At 36.3% G+C, this 11,524-nt stretch overlaps 1 protein-coding gene across 3 annotated transcripts in view; it reads left to right on the top strand.

The window, feature by feature from the left end:
• Positions 1 to 11,524, top strand: part of TXNRD2 (thioredoxin reductase 2) — a 33,957-nt gene that overhangs the window by 939 nt on the left and 21,494 nt on the right. The window contains exons 2-11 of one of the 3 annotated variants that reach the window (NM_001122691.3): positions 252 to 317; positions 1,018 to 1,074; positions 1,351 to 1,495; positions 1,793 to 1,867; positions 2,692 to 2,770; positions 3,483 to 3,545; positions 4,023 to 4,093; positions 7,774 to 7,793; positions 8,151 to 8,242; positions 10,403 to 10,577. In NM_001122691.3, the coding sequence (NP_001116163.2) occupies positions 252 to 317; positions 1,018 to 1,074; positions 1,351 to 1,495; positions 1,793 to 1,867; positions 2,692 to 2,770; positions 3,483 to 3,545; positions 4,023 to 4,093; positions 7,774 to 7,793; positions 8,151 to 8,242; positions 10,403 to 10,577 (843 nt within the window). The remainder of the gene's footprint in view (positions 1 to 251; positions 318 to 1,017; positions 1,075 to 1,350; positions 1,496 to 1,792; positions 1,868 to 2,691; positions 2,771 to 3,482; positions 3,546 to 4,022; positions 4,094 to 7,773; positions 7,794 to 8,150; positions 8,243 to 10,402; positions 10,578 to 11,524) is intronic. The other 2 variants (NM_001397881.1, NM_001397880.1) reach the window with 2 other exon arrangements.

The raw sequence follows: 11,524 nt of genomic DNA, 5'->3' as shown, positions 1-11,524 counted from the left end.
TTCTTTTGGATTGCTTTATTTCCTGTGTTTCGTTCACAAAACCAAACTAGTTCCTTCAGTGATTTTGTTTGGACAATGCTTTGAAACGCTGAAGAAACACAATACTTTGCTAAAGTAAAAGAAACCCAAATAAGCAATAATCAATTGTAAACAATAGTGTACCTTTTTGTATTTGCCCTTAACACACCTCTCCTGCATTTCTTGCCTGTTTTTTTTTCTTTTCTTTTTTTTCCCCCACAACCTCTCCACAGGAAAGAAGGAGTATGACCTGCTGGTCATTGGTGGTGGATCTGGAGGCCTTGCTTGTGCAAAAGAAGGTTGGTATAACCAGATAATAAAAGCTTTATGTTAGCTTAGATGGTGTATGTGGAATCTAGGAGGAGTGATACCGAAAATGTTAAACGTTTCTAAGAAACATAGCATACTATGCATGATTAACTGCACGTTAATTGTTAACTTACCTCCATCAGATTTATTTGAAAATTAATTCACACCCTCAGGTGTGATGATCTTGTTTGGCTTTCCTGTTATTCTTCTTAAAAAATATATTTATTCTGTTGTCTCTAGAAAGTCTAATCTTCATTTCACTGTTTCTGAGTACTTCTGCAGATGGCATATTTTTGAAGATGACATATTTTTCTTTATTACACTTTCCTTATGTATCAGCTAAAACAACATTTTGTTCATGCTGTGTCCAGGACCTGTGTAATTTCTGTAGAGAATCTTCTGCCTTTTGTAATGTATTACCCCTGTGTGTTCAGTAATCCACAAGATTCTTAAACATCTAATTTGGCATCAAATTATTGTGTGTATGGGCCCTCGTCTGGGTTATTAAGTACCTTCTGGAGAATATACTAACCACATTGGCAGCCTGGACTCTTGGTCTGATGTCTTAAATTAGTATAAACCACCAATTGTCATCTCCCATACTCCTAATCTGTGCTTCTGCTACTAAATATGTTTAGATTTCTGTGTTTCTCCTTCCTCTAAATGAGCTTTCCTGCTTTTTGTTTAAAGCTGCTCAGTTTGGGAAGAATGTGGCTGTTTTGGATTACGTTGAACCTTCTCCACGAGGTATGAAAGAGAAATACTAGGATGATATTTGGATGTGTGTGAAGCTATGGCCTGGGTGAGCAGGTTGATCCAGGCAGCAAAGTGGCCAAAGCCAAGCTGCGTGCTTTGCTTGTGGCAAAAGATAGTAAGCTTTGTGTTGTTTCAGAACTGTTAAAACTAATTGCATGAATAAATAATTCTCTAAATAACCCAGTTACATTTTTAAACTAAACTGACGTGGTTTTTTGTTGTTTGTTTGTTGTTGTTGTTGTTTTTTGTTTGTTTGTTTGTTTTCAGGAACCAAGTGGGGACTTGGTGGAACTTGTGTAAACGTTGGCTGCATTCCTAAAAAGCTTATGCATCAGGCAGCCCTTTTAGGGGGAGCTCTTAAAGATGCCCAGCACTACGGCTGGAGTGTAGCCCACCCAGTTCATCACAACTGGTAAAGAATATTGCCCACATGCACTCCTTTGTTCTGTGAATGTGTAAGGAAACATACTGTTGATGTTGTGGAAAATGATTTTCCAATGAAGCTTTTTAGACTACCCCTTGTTTAAAACACATCTGTAATTACTAGTTTATGAGGGCAGCTCTTGTGTTGGTTTGGACTTCAATTCACTTTCGTAACAGAAAGTATTGTAGAACTTTAGTAATTTCTAGCAGTTACCTGGCTGTTTGAGCTGTGTTGTCTGAATCTGTAATACGATAATTTCATATTCAATTTTTTGCTTTGTGATAGGTCTGTGATGGCTCAAGCTGTTCAGAATTATGTGAAATCCCTGAACTGGGGACACAGAGTGCAGCTACAAGACAAGTAAATATGACTTTGAAGTTCATATTTCCTCCCACAGTCAAGGAGTTCTTCTCCTTGTAGAATCGATTAATTGCCTTTGGAATTTCTCATTAGAGCTAGTATTTTGATTTTTTATGTCCTTTCTGCTCTGGACTGTAGGTGCCCTTGCTAGTGTAAGTCAGATACTCTTTTCCCTTCTTTTTCTTTTCTGGAAAGTAATGGTTGAAAGTGACCGTGGCTGAAGGCTTTCTAACAGCATAGGAATATTCTTGATAATCTGGAGAGGTTTTGCATTAATATTAAGTAGTCAGGTTTTAGCAAAATAATTTCAGGCTTGTGCCTCAAAACTTATGTGCTATACTTACAGGCCCACAGGTAACACTGCACTAGAGCAGCTGAATTTTTTGCTTTCAGTGCAGAAATAATTTATCTGACATATCCAAGTTCTTCAGCATGTGGTTCCTTTTGTAGAGTGATACTAACATAACAGGGACTAGTCTCGTGACTGCTGAGTGACTTGTGTGTGCTCTCAGAAGAGCATTCTATTAGTAATGTTCTAAATAGTAATGTTATGGGTAGTGGAATGTGTATCGTTTGAAGAGATCGATAACCTGATACCAAAGCCTGCCAGAGCACGAGGTGCTGCATGTAGGAGTGAAGTGTGATACAAGAATTAAGTGACAGTTGTGGCAGAGCTGCAAACAATTTGATGATATGAGACGCTTTCTTCCTTTTTTATTCCTGATTGCTTTTTTTAGCACTTCAAATAGGGGAAAAATAGTTGGTTTTCATTCCTATTCTCCTTCACTGAATGTGCATTTATGGTGTTGTTTTCTCCCAAACAGGAAGGTGAAATATTTCAACATGAAAGGAAGTTTTTCAGATTCCCATACAGTCTGTGGTATAGCAAAAGGAGGTAAAGAGGTGAGCTGCTCTACTGGTTTCTGCAGCATAGTTCACTACAAGCATTTCAGGTTTTGGTGTGTCCAAGATCTGCTTTCCGCTCTGGGTATTAAACCAGTCTGAGATGTGCCAGAAGAACTGCAAAGGCACTCAGCTTTCTAATAGAAAATTGTGTGTGGGAAGCAATTATACTGAATGCACTGAATTTGACTTCAAACAGATGGGTTAGGTAACAAAAGAGTAGCTATTTCTGCTTATTTAACAAAAGTCTGAATGTGCTTTTTTAATGCTGCTTTTTTTTTTTTTTTTTGAGGCCTGTTGTATAATGTTACTGGTTAATGTCAACCTGAGAGAACAAAAGTTTTCAGGGGGTAAATGCCTAGCATTGTCTAGAACTATCCTCCTGTTGAGATATCTTAGCTGTAGGCCTTAGAGATGAGAGTCACTTGGTGTGATCTCTCTGTGTTTTGTCATAAGCTGCCATTTGTGTACAACTGTTCTTTCCAAGTAGTCATCAGAATCTTATCCAGTATAATAACAATTGTATAGTAGCAGAAGAGAGCAAAAGTAGCAGAGAATGTATAGGAGAAGCCTTCTGCCTGTATTAATTTGATTTACCTCTGACCTTTTTAACATTTTGCTGATTTTATGTCAGATAAATAGTAGATGGTACTGCCAGTTTTCTCTCATATTGCTCATTTCAAATGTGTGATTATTGTGTTTTTGCTTGTAGACTACTCTTACTGCTGAAAAAATTGTCATTGCTACTGGAGGAAGACCAAAATATCCTACACATGTAAGTTACACTTGCCATCTCACAGCTTCAATGACTTTACTGTCTTTGTCTCAGATAATAACGAATGTTTAGAGGATAGTGTAAACAGTGTAACACACGAGACATTTATTATTTCTTATCTATTTTTTGCACAAGCTACAGGATTTTCAGAGGAACACTTTCATAGAAAACAATTTTCATCGATTCAGTATGTTGATGTTCTTAGAATCATGGAAACATCTAGGCTGGGAAAGATCTTCAAGATCAGCAAGTTCAATGATCAGCCTGACTGACTGAGTCCCATCTCTAATCTGTGCCCCGTAGCACCATGTTTACGCACATCTTAAATACCTCGAGGGATAAAGATTTCATCACTTAACTGTGCAGTCTTTTCCAGTGATGTTTGATCACCCTCTCTGTGAAGAGATTCTCCCTAGTGCCCAATCTAAAAGCTAACGCTTGCGTTGCACATTCAAGATTTTCCCTGTGTGTTTGTAGATTACGGGCGCACTGGAGTATGGAATCACAAGTGATGATCTATTCTGGTTAAAAGACTCTCCTGGAAAAACGTAAGATACTCTAAAATGGCTTTAATATGTTGTGGCATTTGTACTTTTTACAGCAAGGTGAAAAATATATATATTCCAGTTTTTCTCTCATGTTTTCCTTCTGAGAATTTGCTTTACTATGCAGCAACATCTCACTATCAGCTCTTATAAGTAACTAACACAGATATTTTTTCCCGTGCTATTCCCTTCTAAAATGAGATTAAAATTGAATTTTCATCATAGGTGAAGGTGACTTATTTGCTGTAGCAAACTTCCTCTTGGAAACCACAAGAGGGCAGCATGAACTTAAGTGAAGGCTGTACCGTCCCGATTCTTTGCTACGGGTTTATGTGAAACTGCTTCTCAGTTGGAAACTCCAACATAATTTTATGTTCTTTTAAGCGATTGCACGTCTGATAATCCTATCATCTAGCTGAATTTTCTTTTGTTACTTTTGCCCTTTTTTATGGTTTGAAAGCTATTGATAAAGTGAAATAATAAAAATTGGTTTTTTTGTGTGTTTTTTTTTTTTTTAATTGAAATACTATGTAAATTGCCATAGCATGTTTTACAGCATATAGCACAGTAAGTTCCTGAATCCACACAGCACTCCAGAGTGTTTTCTTGATTCAAATAGCTGTGGTAAGAAATGCACATTTGCTAGCTTGTAAGTCAGCTGGTACTATTTTTACTTGTCTTATGGTTGTGCCTGTGTCCCCAGTTTAACATCTTCACTTAATTCTGAACAGGGAAATTATAGATTAGAAAGATACTTGTAACAAATACAATACTAGTGTTTTCAAAAAACAGAGAGTTGCCCTTCATGGTCATGACTTTCTAATGCAAAAATGCAGTGTATGTTAAGCTAAGCATCAAATGGATAAGCAGGGCTCATTGGTACAGTTTAAAAACAACTAAATGTGCAGTTCTTTGCATTATATCAGTGATTTCTTGAATTTTGAGAGTGTGATTTATGTAAAGAAGGGAAAAAAAAATGAAGGTAGAAAAAAAAAAGCACCTAAACATAAGGCTTATCCTTACGAGATGTTTCTGTGAAAATGTGGCTTTTGTCCAGTTGCTTCAAATACGTGTTGTAACAGTGTAATATGGGAGTCTAGTGTTTATATGTTGCATTCCTAAGATTTAGTCAAAATAAGCCCTCGGGGACTACAGTAGCATTTCTGTACTTTATCAGGCTCTGTCCTAGCAAATGAAGGAGGGAGTTGTTAAAAGTTTGTTTCTGATGGATTTGTTTCTTTTATAAATACTCTTGAGGTTCAGTTTAATACTTTTCGTTTTTCAGTCTGAGCTGTGTTTTACTTATTCTTTCTTTTTTCCTCTTCCAAATGTGCATAGCCAAGCTGCAAATGAATATGGCTGGAAGTTGTAGAACTGTCAGTCCTGCAGTTATTCTTGGTTGTTTTTTTTGGTTTTTTTTCTGAACACAAACTGTTAACCAAGCAACAGTTGGCCAAATTAAAAGTCCCTTAGGTATACAAAGAAGAAATTCTTGCTACTGAGATGAAGGACTTTGGCAGAGTGAATTAGAAAAGGTGACTTGAAATATGTTCAGAATGAGTGAGAGATGGAGCAGGTGTGGCAGAGGTTAGGCTCTGCTTTCAAAACTTTTCAGTTAGATGCCCAGGAACCCTGTAGTTTGTAGAAGAGATGGTGAATAATGCGTGGATGCCAGCTGGCAGCTGTTTTTCATTTGATGAAACAGAAGAACAAATGCATGCATAAACTACTGATATTCTTACTCCATTCCCTGTAAATCTCCTCAGATTTTTCTTTATGTGCAGTGTGTGGCTTTTTGCAGCACTTCCCTGAAGCTACAGGCTGAAAGAGGGGATGTTCGTCCATTCATAGATTAATCAGATAGTATGTAGATGTAATGCTGGAAAAAATATTTCCCTCTGTGTTAGATTATTTGCCAAACGTAAAACCTAGACGGCTAGATTTTGATCTTTTGGATATAGGTAAAAGAATATGATAAGGTTTTGTTTTAAATACTTGTACTTCATTGCTTTTGCTCCTAAAACTAAATAACCCATTTAAAATCTGTGATAACATGAGTTTGTGGTTCAAAATTAAGTACATTTCTGAATTTAAGTAAATTTCTATAATCTCCAGCTTTCCAAAATGCAATTAGCAATTTATTTCTTTCATACCTGAAAGGTCTCAGCCTTTTTTAAACTTTGTATTATGGCAGGGAGAGACCTGTGTTATAAAAACAAACAAATCCTGGAGAACTATGCCAGTCATTCCTGTGGATTCTGATTCGTGTTGTTGTTCTCCCCCAAGTGGTTGAAAGTTCTCTATAAAGCATATGCTTCTGTAGATGAAGCTCACAGTCAGAAAGAGTCTTAACATTCTCCCTAGTCCTTGTAGTAGTGATTAGATATTTTGATCCTTAATGATGCTTTTTTCCTAATTTAAAAATGCCAGAAAAAGCTTTGTTGTAAGTAGAAGTATTATTTGGAATGCATCTCTGAGCTGTGAGATGTTAACAAGCCCGCGTATCATGTGAGTAACAAAGACACGTGAGTACAGCTTGCCCAGCAGCTTGCTGTCAGTGGCTGACTAGTTGGACTAACTTCTATCACCAGAAGAGTGACTGAACTCTTTGTTGGGTACCCAGCAGATAGCAGACATTGGGCACTGAGTATATGGAAGAGAGAGGACTGTTGCAGTGTGCAGGAATCTGGGTACAGGAGTAGAAAATGGTGTTCTGGAGAGCTGATAAAACTCCTAACTTAGAAGTGCTGATGGACATCTTCAGTGGTATTTGTGGTTGAAAGTGTGAAATACAGGGAGACACGGGAACTGGAGTTTTATTCAAAATCTAAAATGGATGTATTTGATTCAAAGTAGTCCAGTTAAATCTATAGTTTGAACTAGATCATCTATAGCTGTGTACCAGCTTTTAAAGACAGGAAAAACAAATATTTGTCATTTGGATAAATAAGGTGGTGGAAAAGCAGATACCATCAAATCAAAATTTACCAGTTAGTAAAATCTCCTATTCTCCTTTTGGGAACTGTAATCTACTTGATAAAAAGATGATGAATTTGGTATGTGCTTAACTTCTGATTGACTTAAGTTTTCAAGAAATTTTAAAAATGGTTTAGTAATCAGGATATATCTAGAGATTTTGAAATATACTTCGATTCTGGTAAGACTGTTGCGTGTCAGTACATTTATATGTTGTGTACTGTCTCAGAAGCAATGGTGCTAAGAGACCCTGAAAAAATGAAGCATCAGTGCAACAGACACTGTGTCTGGGGGAAAACAGTGTCAGTTTCCACTCTAGATGCTTCCATCTGAGGTGTACTGCAGAGCACAGTTGAAATATTTGTGATACCTCTTAACCTTTCAAGCTGTTCTGATTTTTTCCATGGCTTTCTTCACTTTGTCTTTCAGAATATATGTTTAAATATCTCTTTACAATATAAAAGCTCTTCTATGTGTTTTATATATCTGTTACTTTTAAAGTTCTGTTAAGAAAATAACCTCACATGTTTTAGTATTGTCTTTGTTGGAGTTGACAGGCCATGCTTTCTTCCCACCTAATGATATCAGATTCACTACTCAAATCTGTGATCTTGTAACCATACATACTTCCAAAGTAATTGTTGCTAATGCAAAAGTATGCACAAGCTCATTCCACAGCTTCATTCTTTCTTTTTTTTATATAACAGGTTGGTTGTTGGAGCCAGCTGTATCCTTTGAAAATCTGTGATAGTTTATGGTAATAAGCAGCATCGTTGCCTTTCTATGAAAGCTTAATTTCCCAAATTCCTTTGCTCATGCCCAATGTAATAGGAATAATTTTCCATGCGATGGCATCTTGGGAGCTAAGGTCAGCTGAGGATGAATTCTCAGGATCTGGAAGGATCTTATCTCTGAGGAAAGTAATGTTCTAAGGCTTTGGATTTTTATACTGTTCAACAAAAGGAAGCTAAAGATGTGTGAGGCGAGCTTGGTATCTGTAGGTAGAAACACCACTTGTATGCTACTTTGTCCTCTGTTGTATTTATATGAAATCATTGTATTTCTTTAATTGATACTTCACCAGATGTTTCACTTGAATGTGCTGGTTTTCTGACTGGTATTGGATTGGACACTACAGTCATAATGAGAAGTATCCCACTTCGTGGATTTGATCAGGTCAGTGCAAAATATCTTGCATCTCTTTGTTTATCAAATATAAGATGTACTTTATTATTTTTGTCTCCTTAAGAAAGGATTACATTGTCTCCTTAAGAAAGGATGACATTGGCTTTTCCAAACATGCCTAGTACGTAATTTCTGAAGAGTAATTAAATAAATATTAGCTCATGTTTTCCAATCATATCACTTGATTTTTTTATTCAGAAAATTTAATCTTTTTTTTCCTCCTTAATTGAAAACAGGATTGAATAGATTGGGAATCAGGGGAGGGATATGGATTATGCCACTGCTAGAAGTATTAGATGATTTCTTTAAAACAATCTAGAGTTGTTAAGAGTTGCAGATAATGATTTTTAAAGTAAATTACTGGACTTAGCATGAAGAAGTTAAATGTGGAGATCATTATGAAGAATGTAAGTAAATGTCTAAGCTGAAAATTCTTAATGATGTAGGAACTGGAAATCATGACTTTCATAACAGTGACAGTTACAACTAGGTAAAAAAATTGTATGTATTAAGTGGAGAGAGAGAGAGTGATTTCAGTGGAACCATCAACCTTAAGATGGAGAAAGGTATAAGCAAAAGATAAGTTTAAAGTGAAAAAACTGTTTCAAGATTGGGAAAAAGTATGAGTGGTCACAGCTGCATTGACAAAACAAAAAACAGTTTTGGCCATAATTCCTTTCCTGTTTAAAAAGAACAAAATTACAGTTGAGAGGGAAAAAGAATGGGGGCCGGGGGGGAAGGGAGAGTTATGTTAAATACAGATTTATTTGCTTAAAGAAGCAGTAGTGGGAAGTATAGTGGCTTTAGGTTAAAGGCAAATGATTGGACTTAGTAAAGGCACGAATTGCATGTGGTTTTGTAGCCCCTGCAGGGAGAATATTTTAAAGGTAATGGTAGATCTTCTGTCTCTGCAAGATTTGATGCTAGCATTACCTTGATTTTGAAGTCGGTGTAGTGTTCTTAAAAAAGGAAGAAAATTCTGGGTTTTCACTCACACCTGCACCGATTTTTTTATTTTTTATTTTTTTAATGTGTAACAGCTGATTTTTTGAGAAAGTAATATTGTTAGAAGAAGCAGTGATAAGTACCACTGCAGGTAATGACAACCTCTGTTTGCACACCAGCCACCCGTACTTCAAAGTCTTTTCCTTAAAGCTAGTGGAATGTGTAGCAGAGTTTGCTAAACACTATAAGAATGTGTCTTGGGAATTGCACTTATAATGGAAGAAATCTGTGTGAGAAATGACATCAGATCTGAGTGAGCAGGAAACAGTATTAAAAGTATGTGTGTGGCACTTTATAAAATACAGTAGGGCTTTCTCTGAGAACTTGATCTTCTGTAGGCAGCAAGACAGTGGCAATTTCAAAGGTAAGTTGGAACAGATATAAAATAATTACATTGAATCTAGCCACACTGAGTCTGATGGAAACTGATTAGTGAGCTGTCATGTTTCTAAAGTGATATAATAACCCTGTTGTTGCTTTCCTGTTGGTTAACTAACATCAAAAATTTTTGTAAGTCAAGACCCTGCATGTAGGTCTTCTGTGTGAGTGGTTTTGTGATACTATCCTTTGAGTAGTAAATATATCCTTTGACAAAGTACAACCTGAATTACTGCCGTCAAGAGCAATGACATCTTGGATAAACTTGTCAATGTTATGCTTTACTCACTGGCTGTGGTGTGGCATTATTTCAAACAAGCTCTTAGGACAAATGCATTATTTCCTTTTTGTAGTAGAACTTGTCAGGAAATTTTAGTGATTTGTAATTATTGCAGAGAAATGACAGGTGTCATGGCAAAGGGAAGTATTTTTCTTAATTAGCTTTATTAAAGCATTTAATTCAGCTGCCAGAAAACAGCAATTGTGGTAATGTTATACTGAATTTGCTCTAGATGCTATTTTTGTATAAAAATCAAATTATTATACACAACTGTTTACTCACTTTAAAAAATAATCTGAATATTCAGATGCAGGTACCTCTTGGAATAGAGTTGCAGGTCGTAGTAGCTCAGTAAATTATCATGTGTCGACAGTGCACAGTAGCTAAGTGACAAAGAATGTTTGAAATATATGATGTATTTATTGGATTTCATAAAGGCAACTGAAGGTCATATCCAAGAATAAATGCTTTTTCCCTTTACTCAACAGCAAATGGCGTCTTTAGTAACTGAGCACATGGAATCTTATGGCACAAAATTTTTAAAGAAATGTGTCCCAGCGAAAGTTGAAAAATTGGAAAGCAGCAGGTTACAAGTCACCTGGAAAAATACTGAGTTGGGCACAGAAGAAACGGATTCCTTTGACACAGTGATGTGGGCAGTAGGTAAACTTGATCATCTTTATGTTTATTTGTAATGCTTTCCCTTCTGAAAAGGAAACTCCTTCATGTTCTGTGGGACCAAAACTCTTTAAAATTTAGCATCCTAATGGCTGATCATTTTCAAATTCATTTCTTCCACATGTGACTTGTTCACTTACAGTCTAAAGCCACATGAAAGTTACAGTGAATGAAACAAATGAGTAGTAATTACTTATGTATGAGAGGCAGTGAATGGAATGCTGTTTAGTTGTCGGCACTGAAGATGAGAACATAAGTGCCAGCAACCTCTGTAGTTGATGATATTCTGTAAGTACTCACTTGGACTTATTTGTGGAGATACATTAGAAGTTTGTATTGGCCCTGCCTTAGAAGCTGGGTTTCTGCTAGGGATTTCTACACTGTTCTTGTTAAGTTTGTTACAGCAACCATCATTCCATTCAGAGAAGTATTATTTACTTTGATTATTGTGAAATAATTTTGTGACAAATAACTCTAAGTATAATCACCAGAAAAAGGAATTAAATCTATTTTCTGCCTCCTTTGAGTCTAATATTACTTCTTGGAAGTGTTTAACATGCTAAATGATGTATGTTATGATACTTAACAGGAACATAAACATTTGTTCTTGTTTACTACTTCAAGCTGCTTCTTTCTTGCTCTTAGGAGTTGGCTCTCAGTTCCTGTGTTAGTTCTGATGGACTTGCAAGCCCATTGGAATAGGATACCTCTTGTTTTCTCTTACATGGCCCTCTGAATATCTGAGATACTAGATACGTAATGAATGGCTGAAGGCAGTAGTGGTATTTAAAAAGCAGATATCTGGTGAACATAATGAATAAGCTTAAACTTGCTGCCCAAAAAATCTGTTTTGATGCAGAAGAATGATCTGTTTTACTAGCAGCTTTAAGAACTCCTTTTAAACTATTACATTTTTATGCTATGCATCTCTA

The sequence above is a fragment of the Gallus gallus genome, chromosome 15 (assembly GCF_016699485.2).
Source record: "Gallus gallus isolate bGalGal1 chromosome 15, bGalGal1.mat.broiler.GRCg7b, whole genome shotgun sequence".
NCBI classification, from domain to species: domain Eukaryota; kingdom Metazoa; phylum Chordata; class Aves; order Galliformes; family Phasianidae; genus Gallus; species Gallus gallus.
The sequence above is the reverse complement of the archived record's forward strand: the minus strand, read 5'-3'. Positions and strand labels throughout refer to the sequence as shown.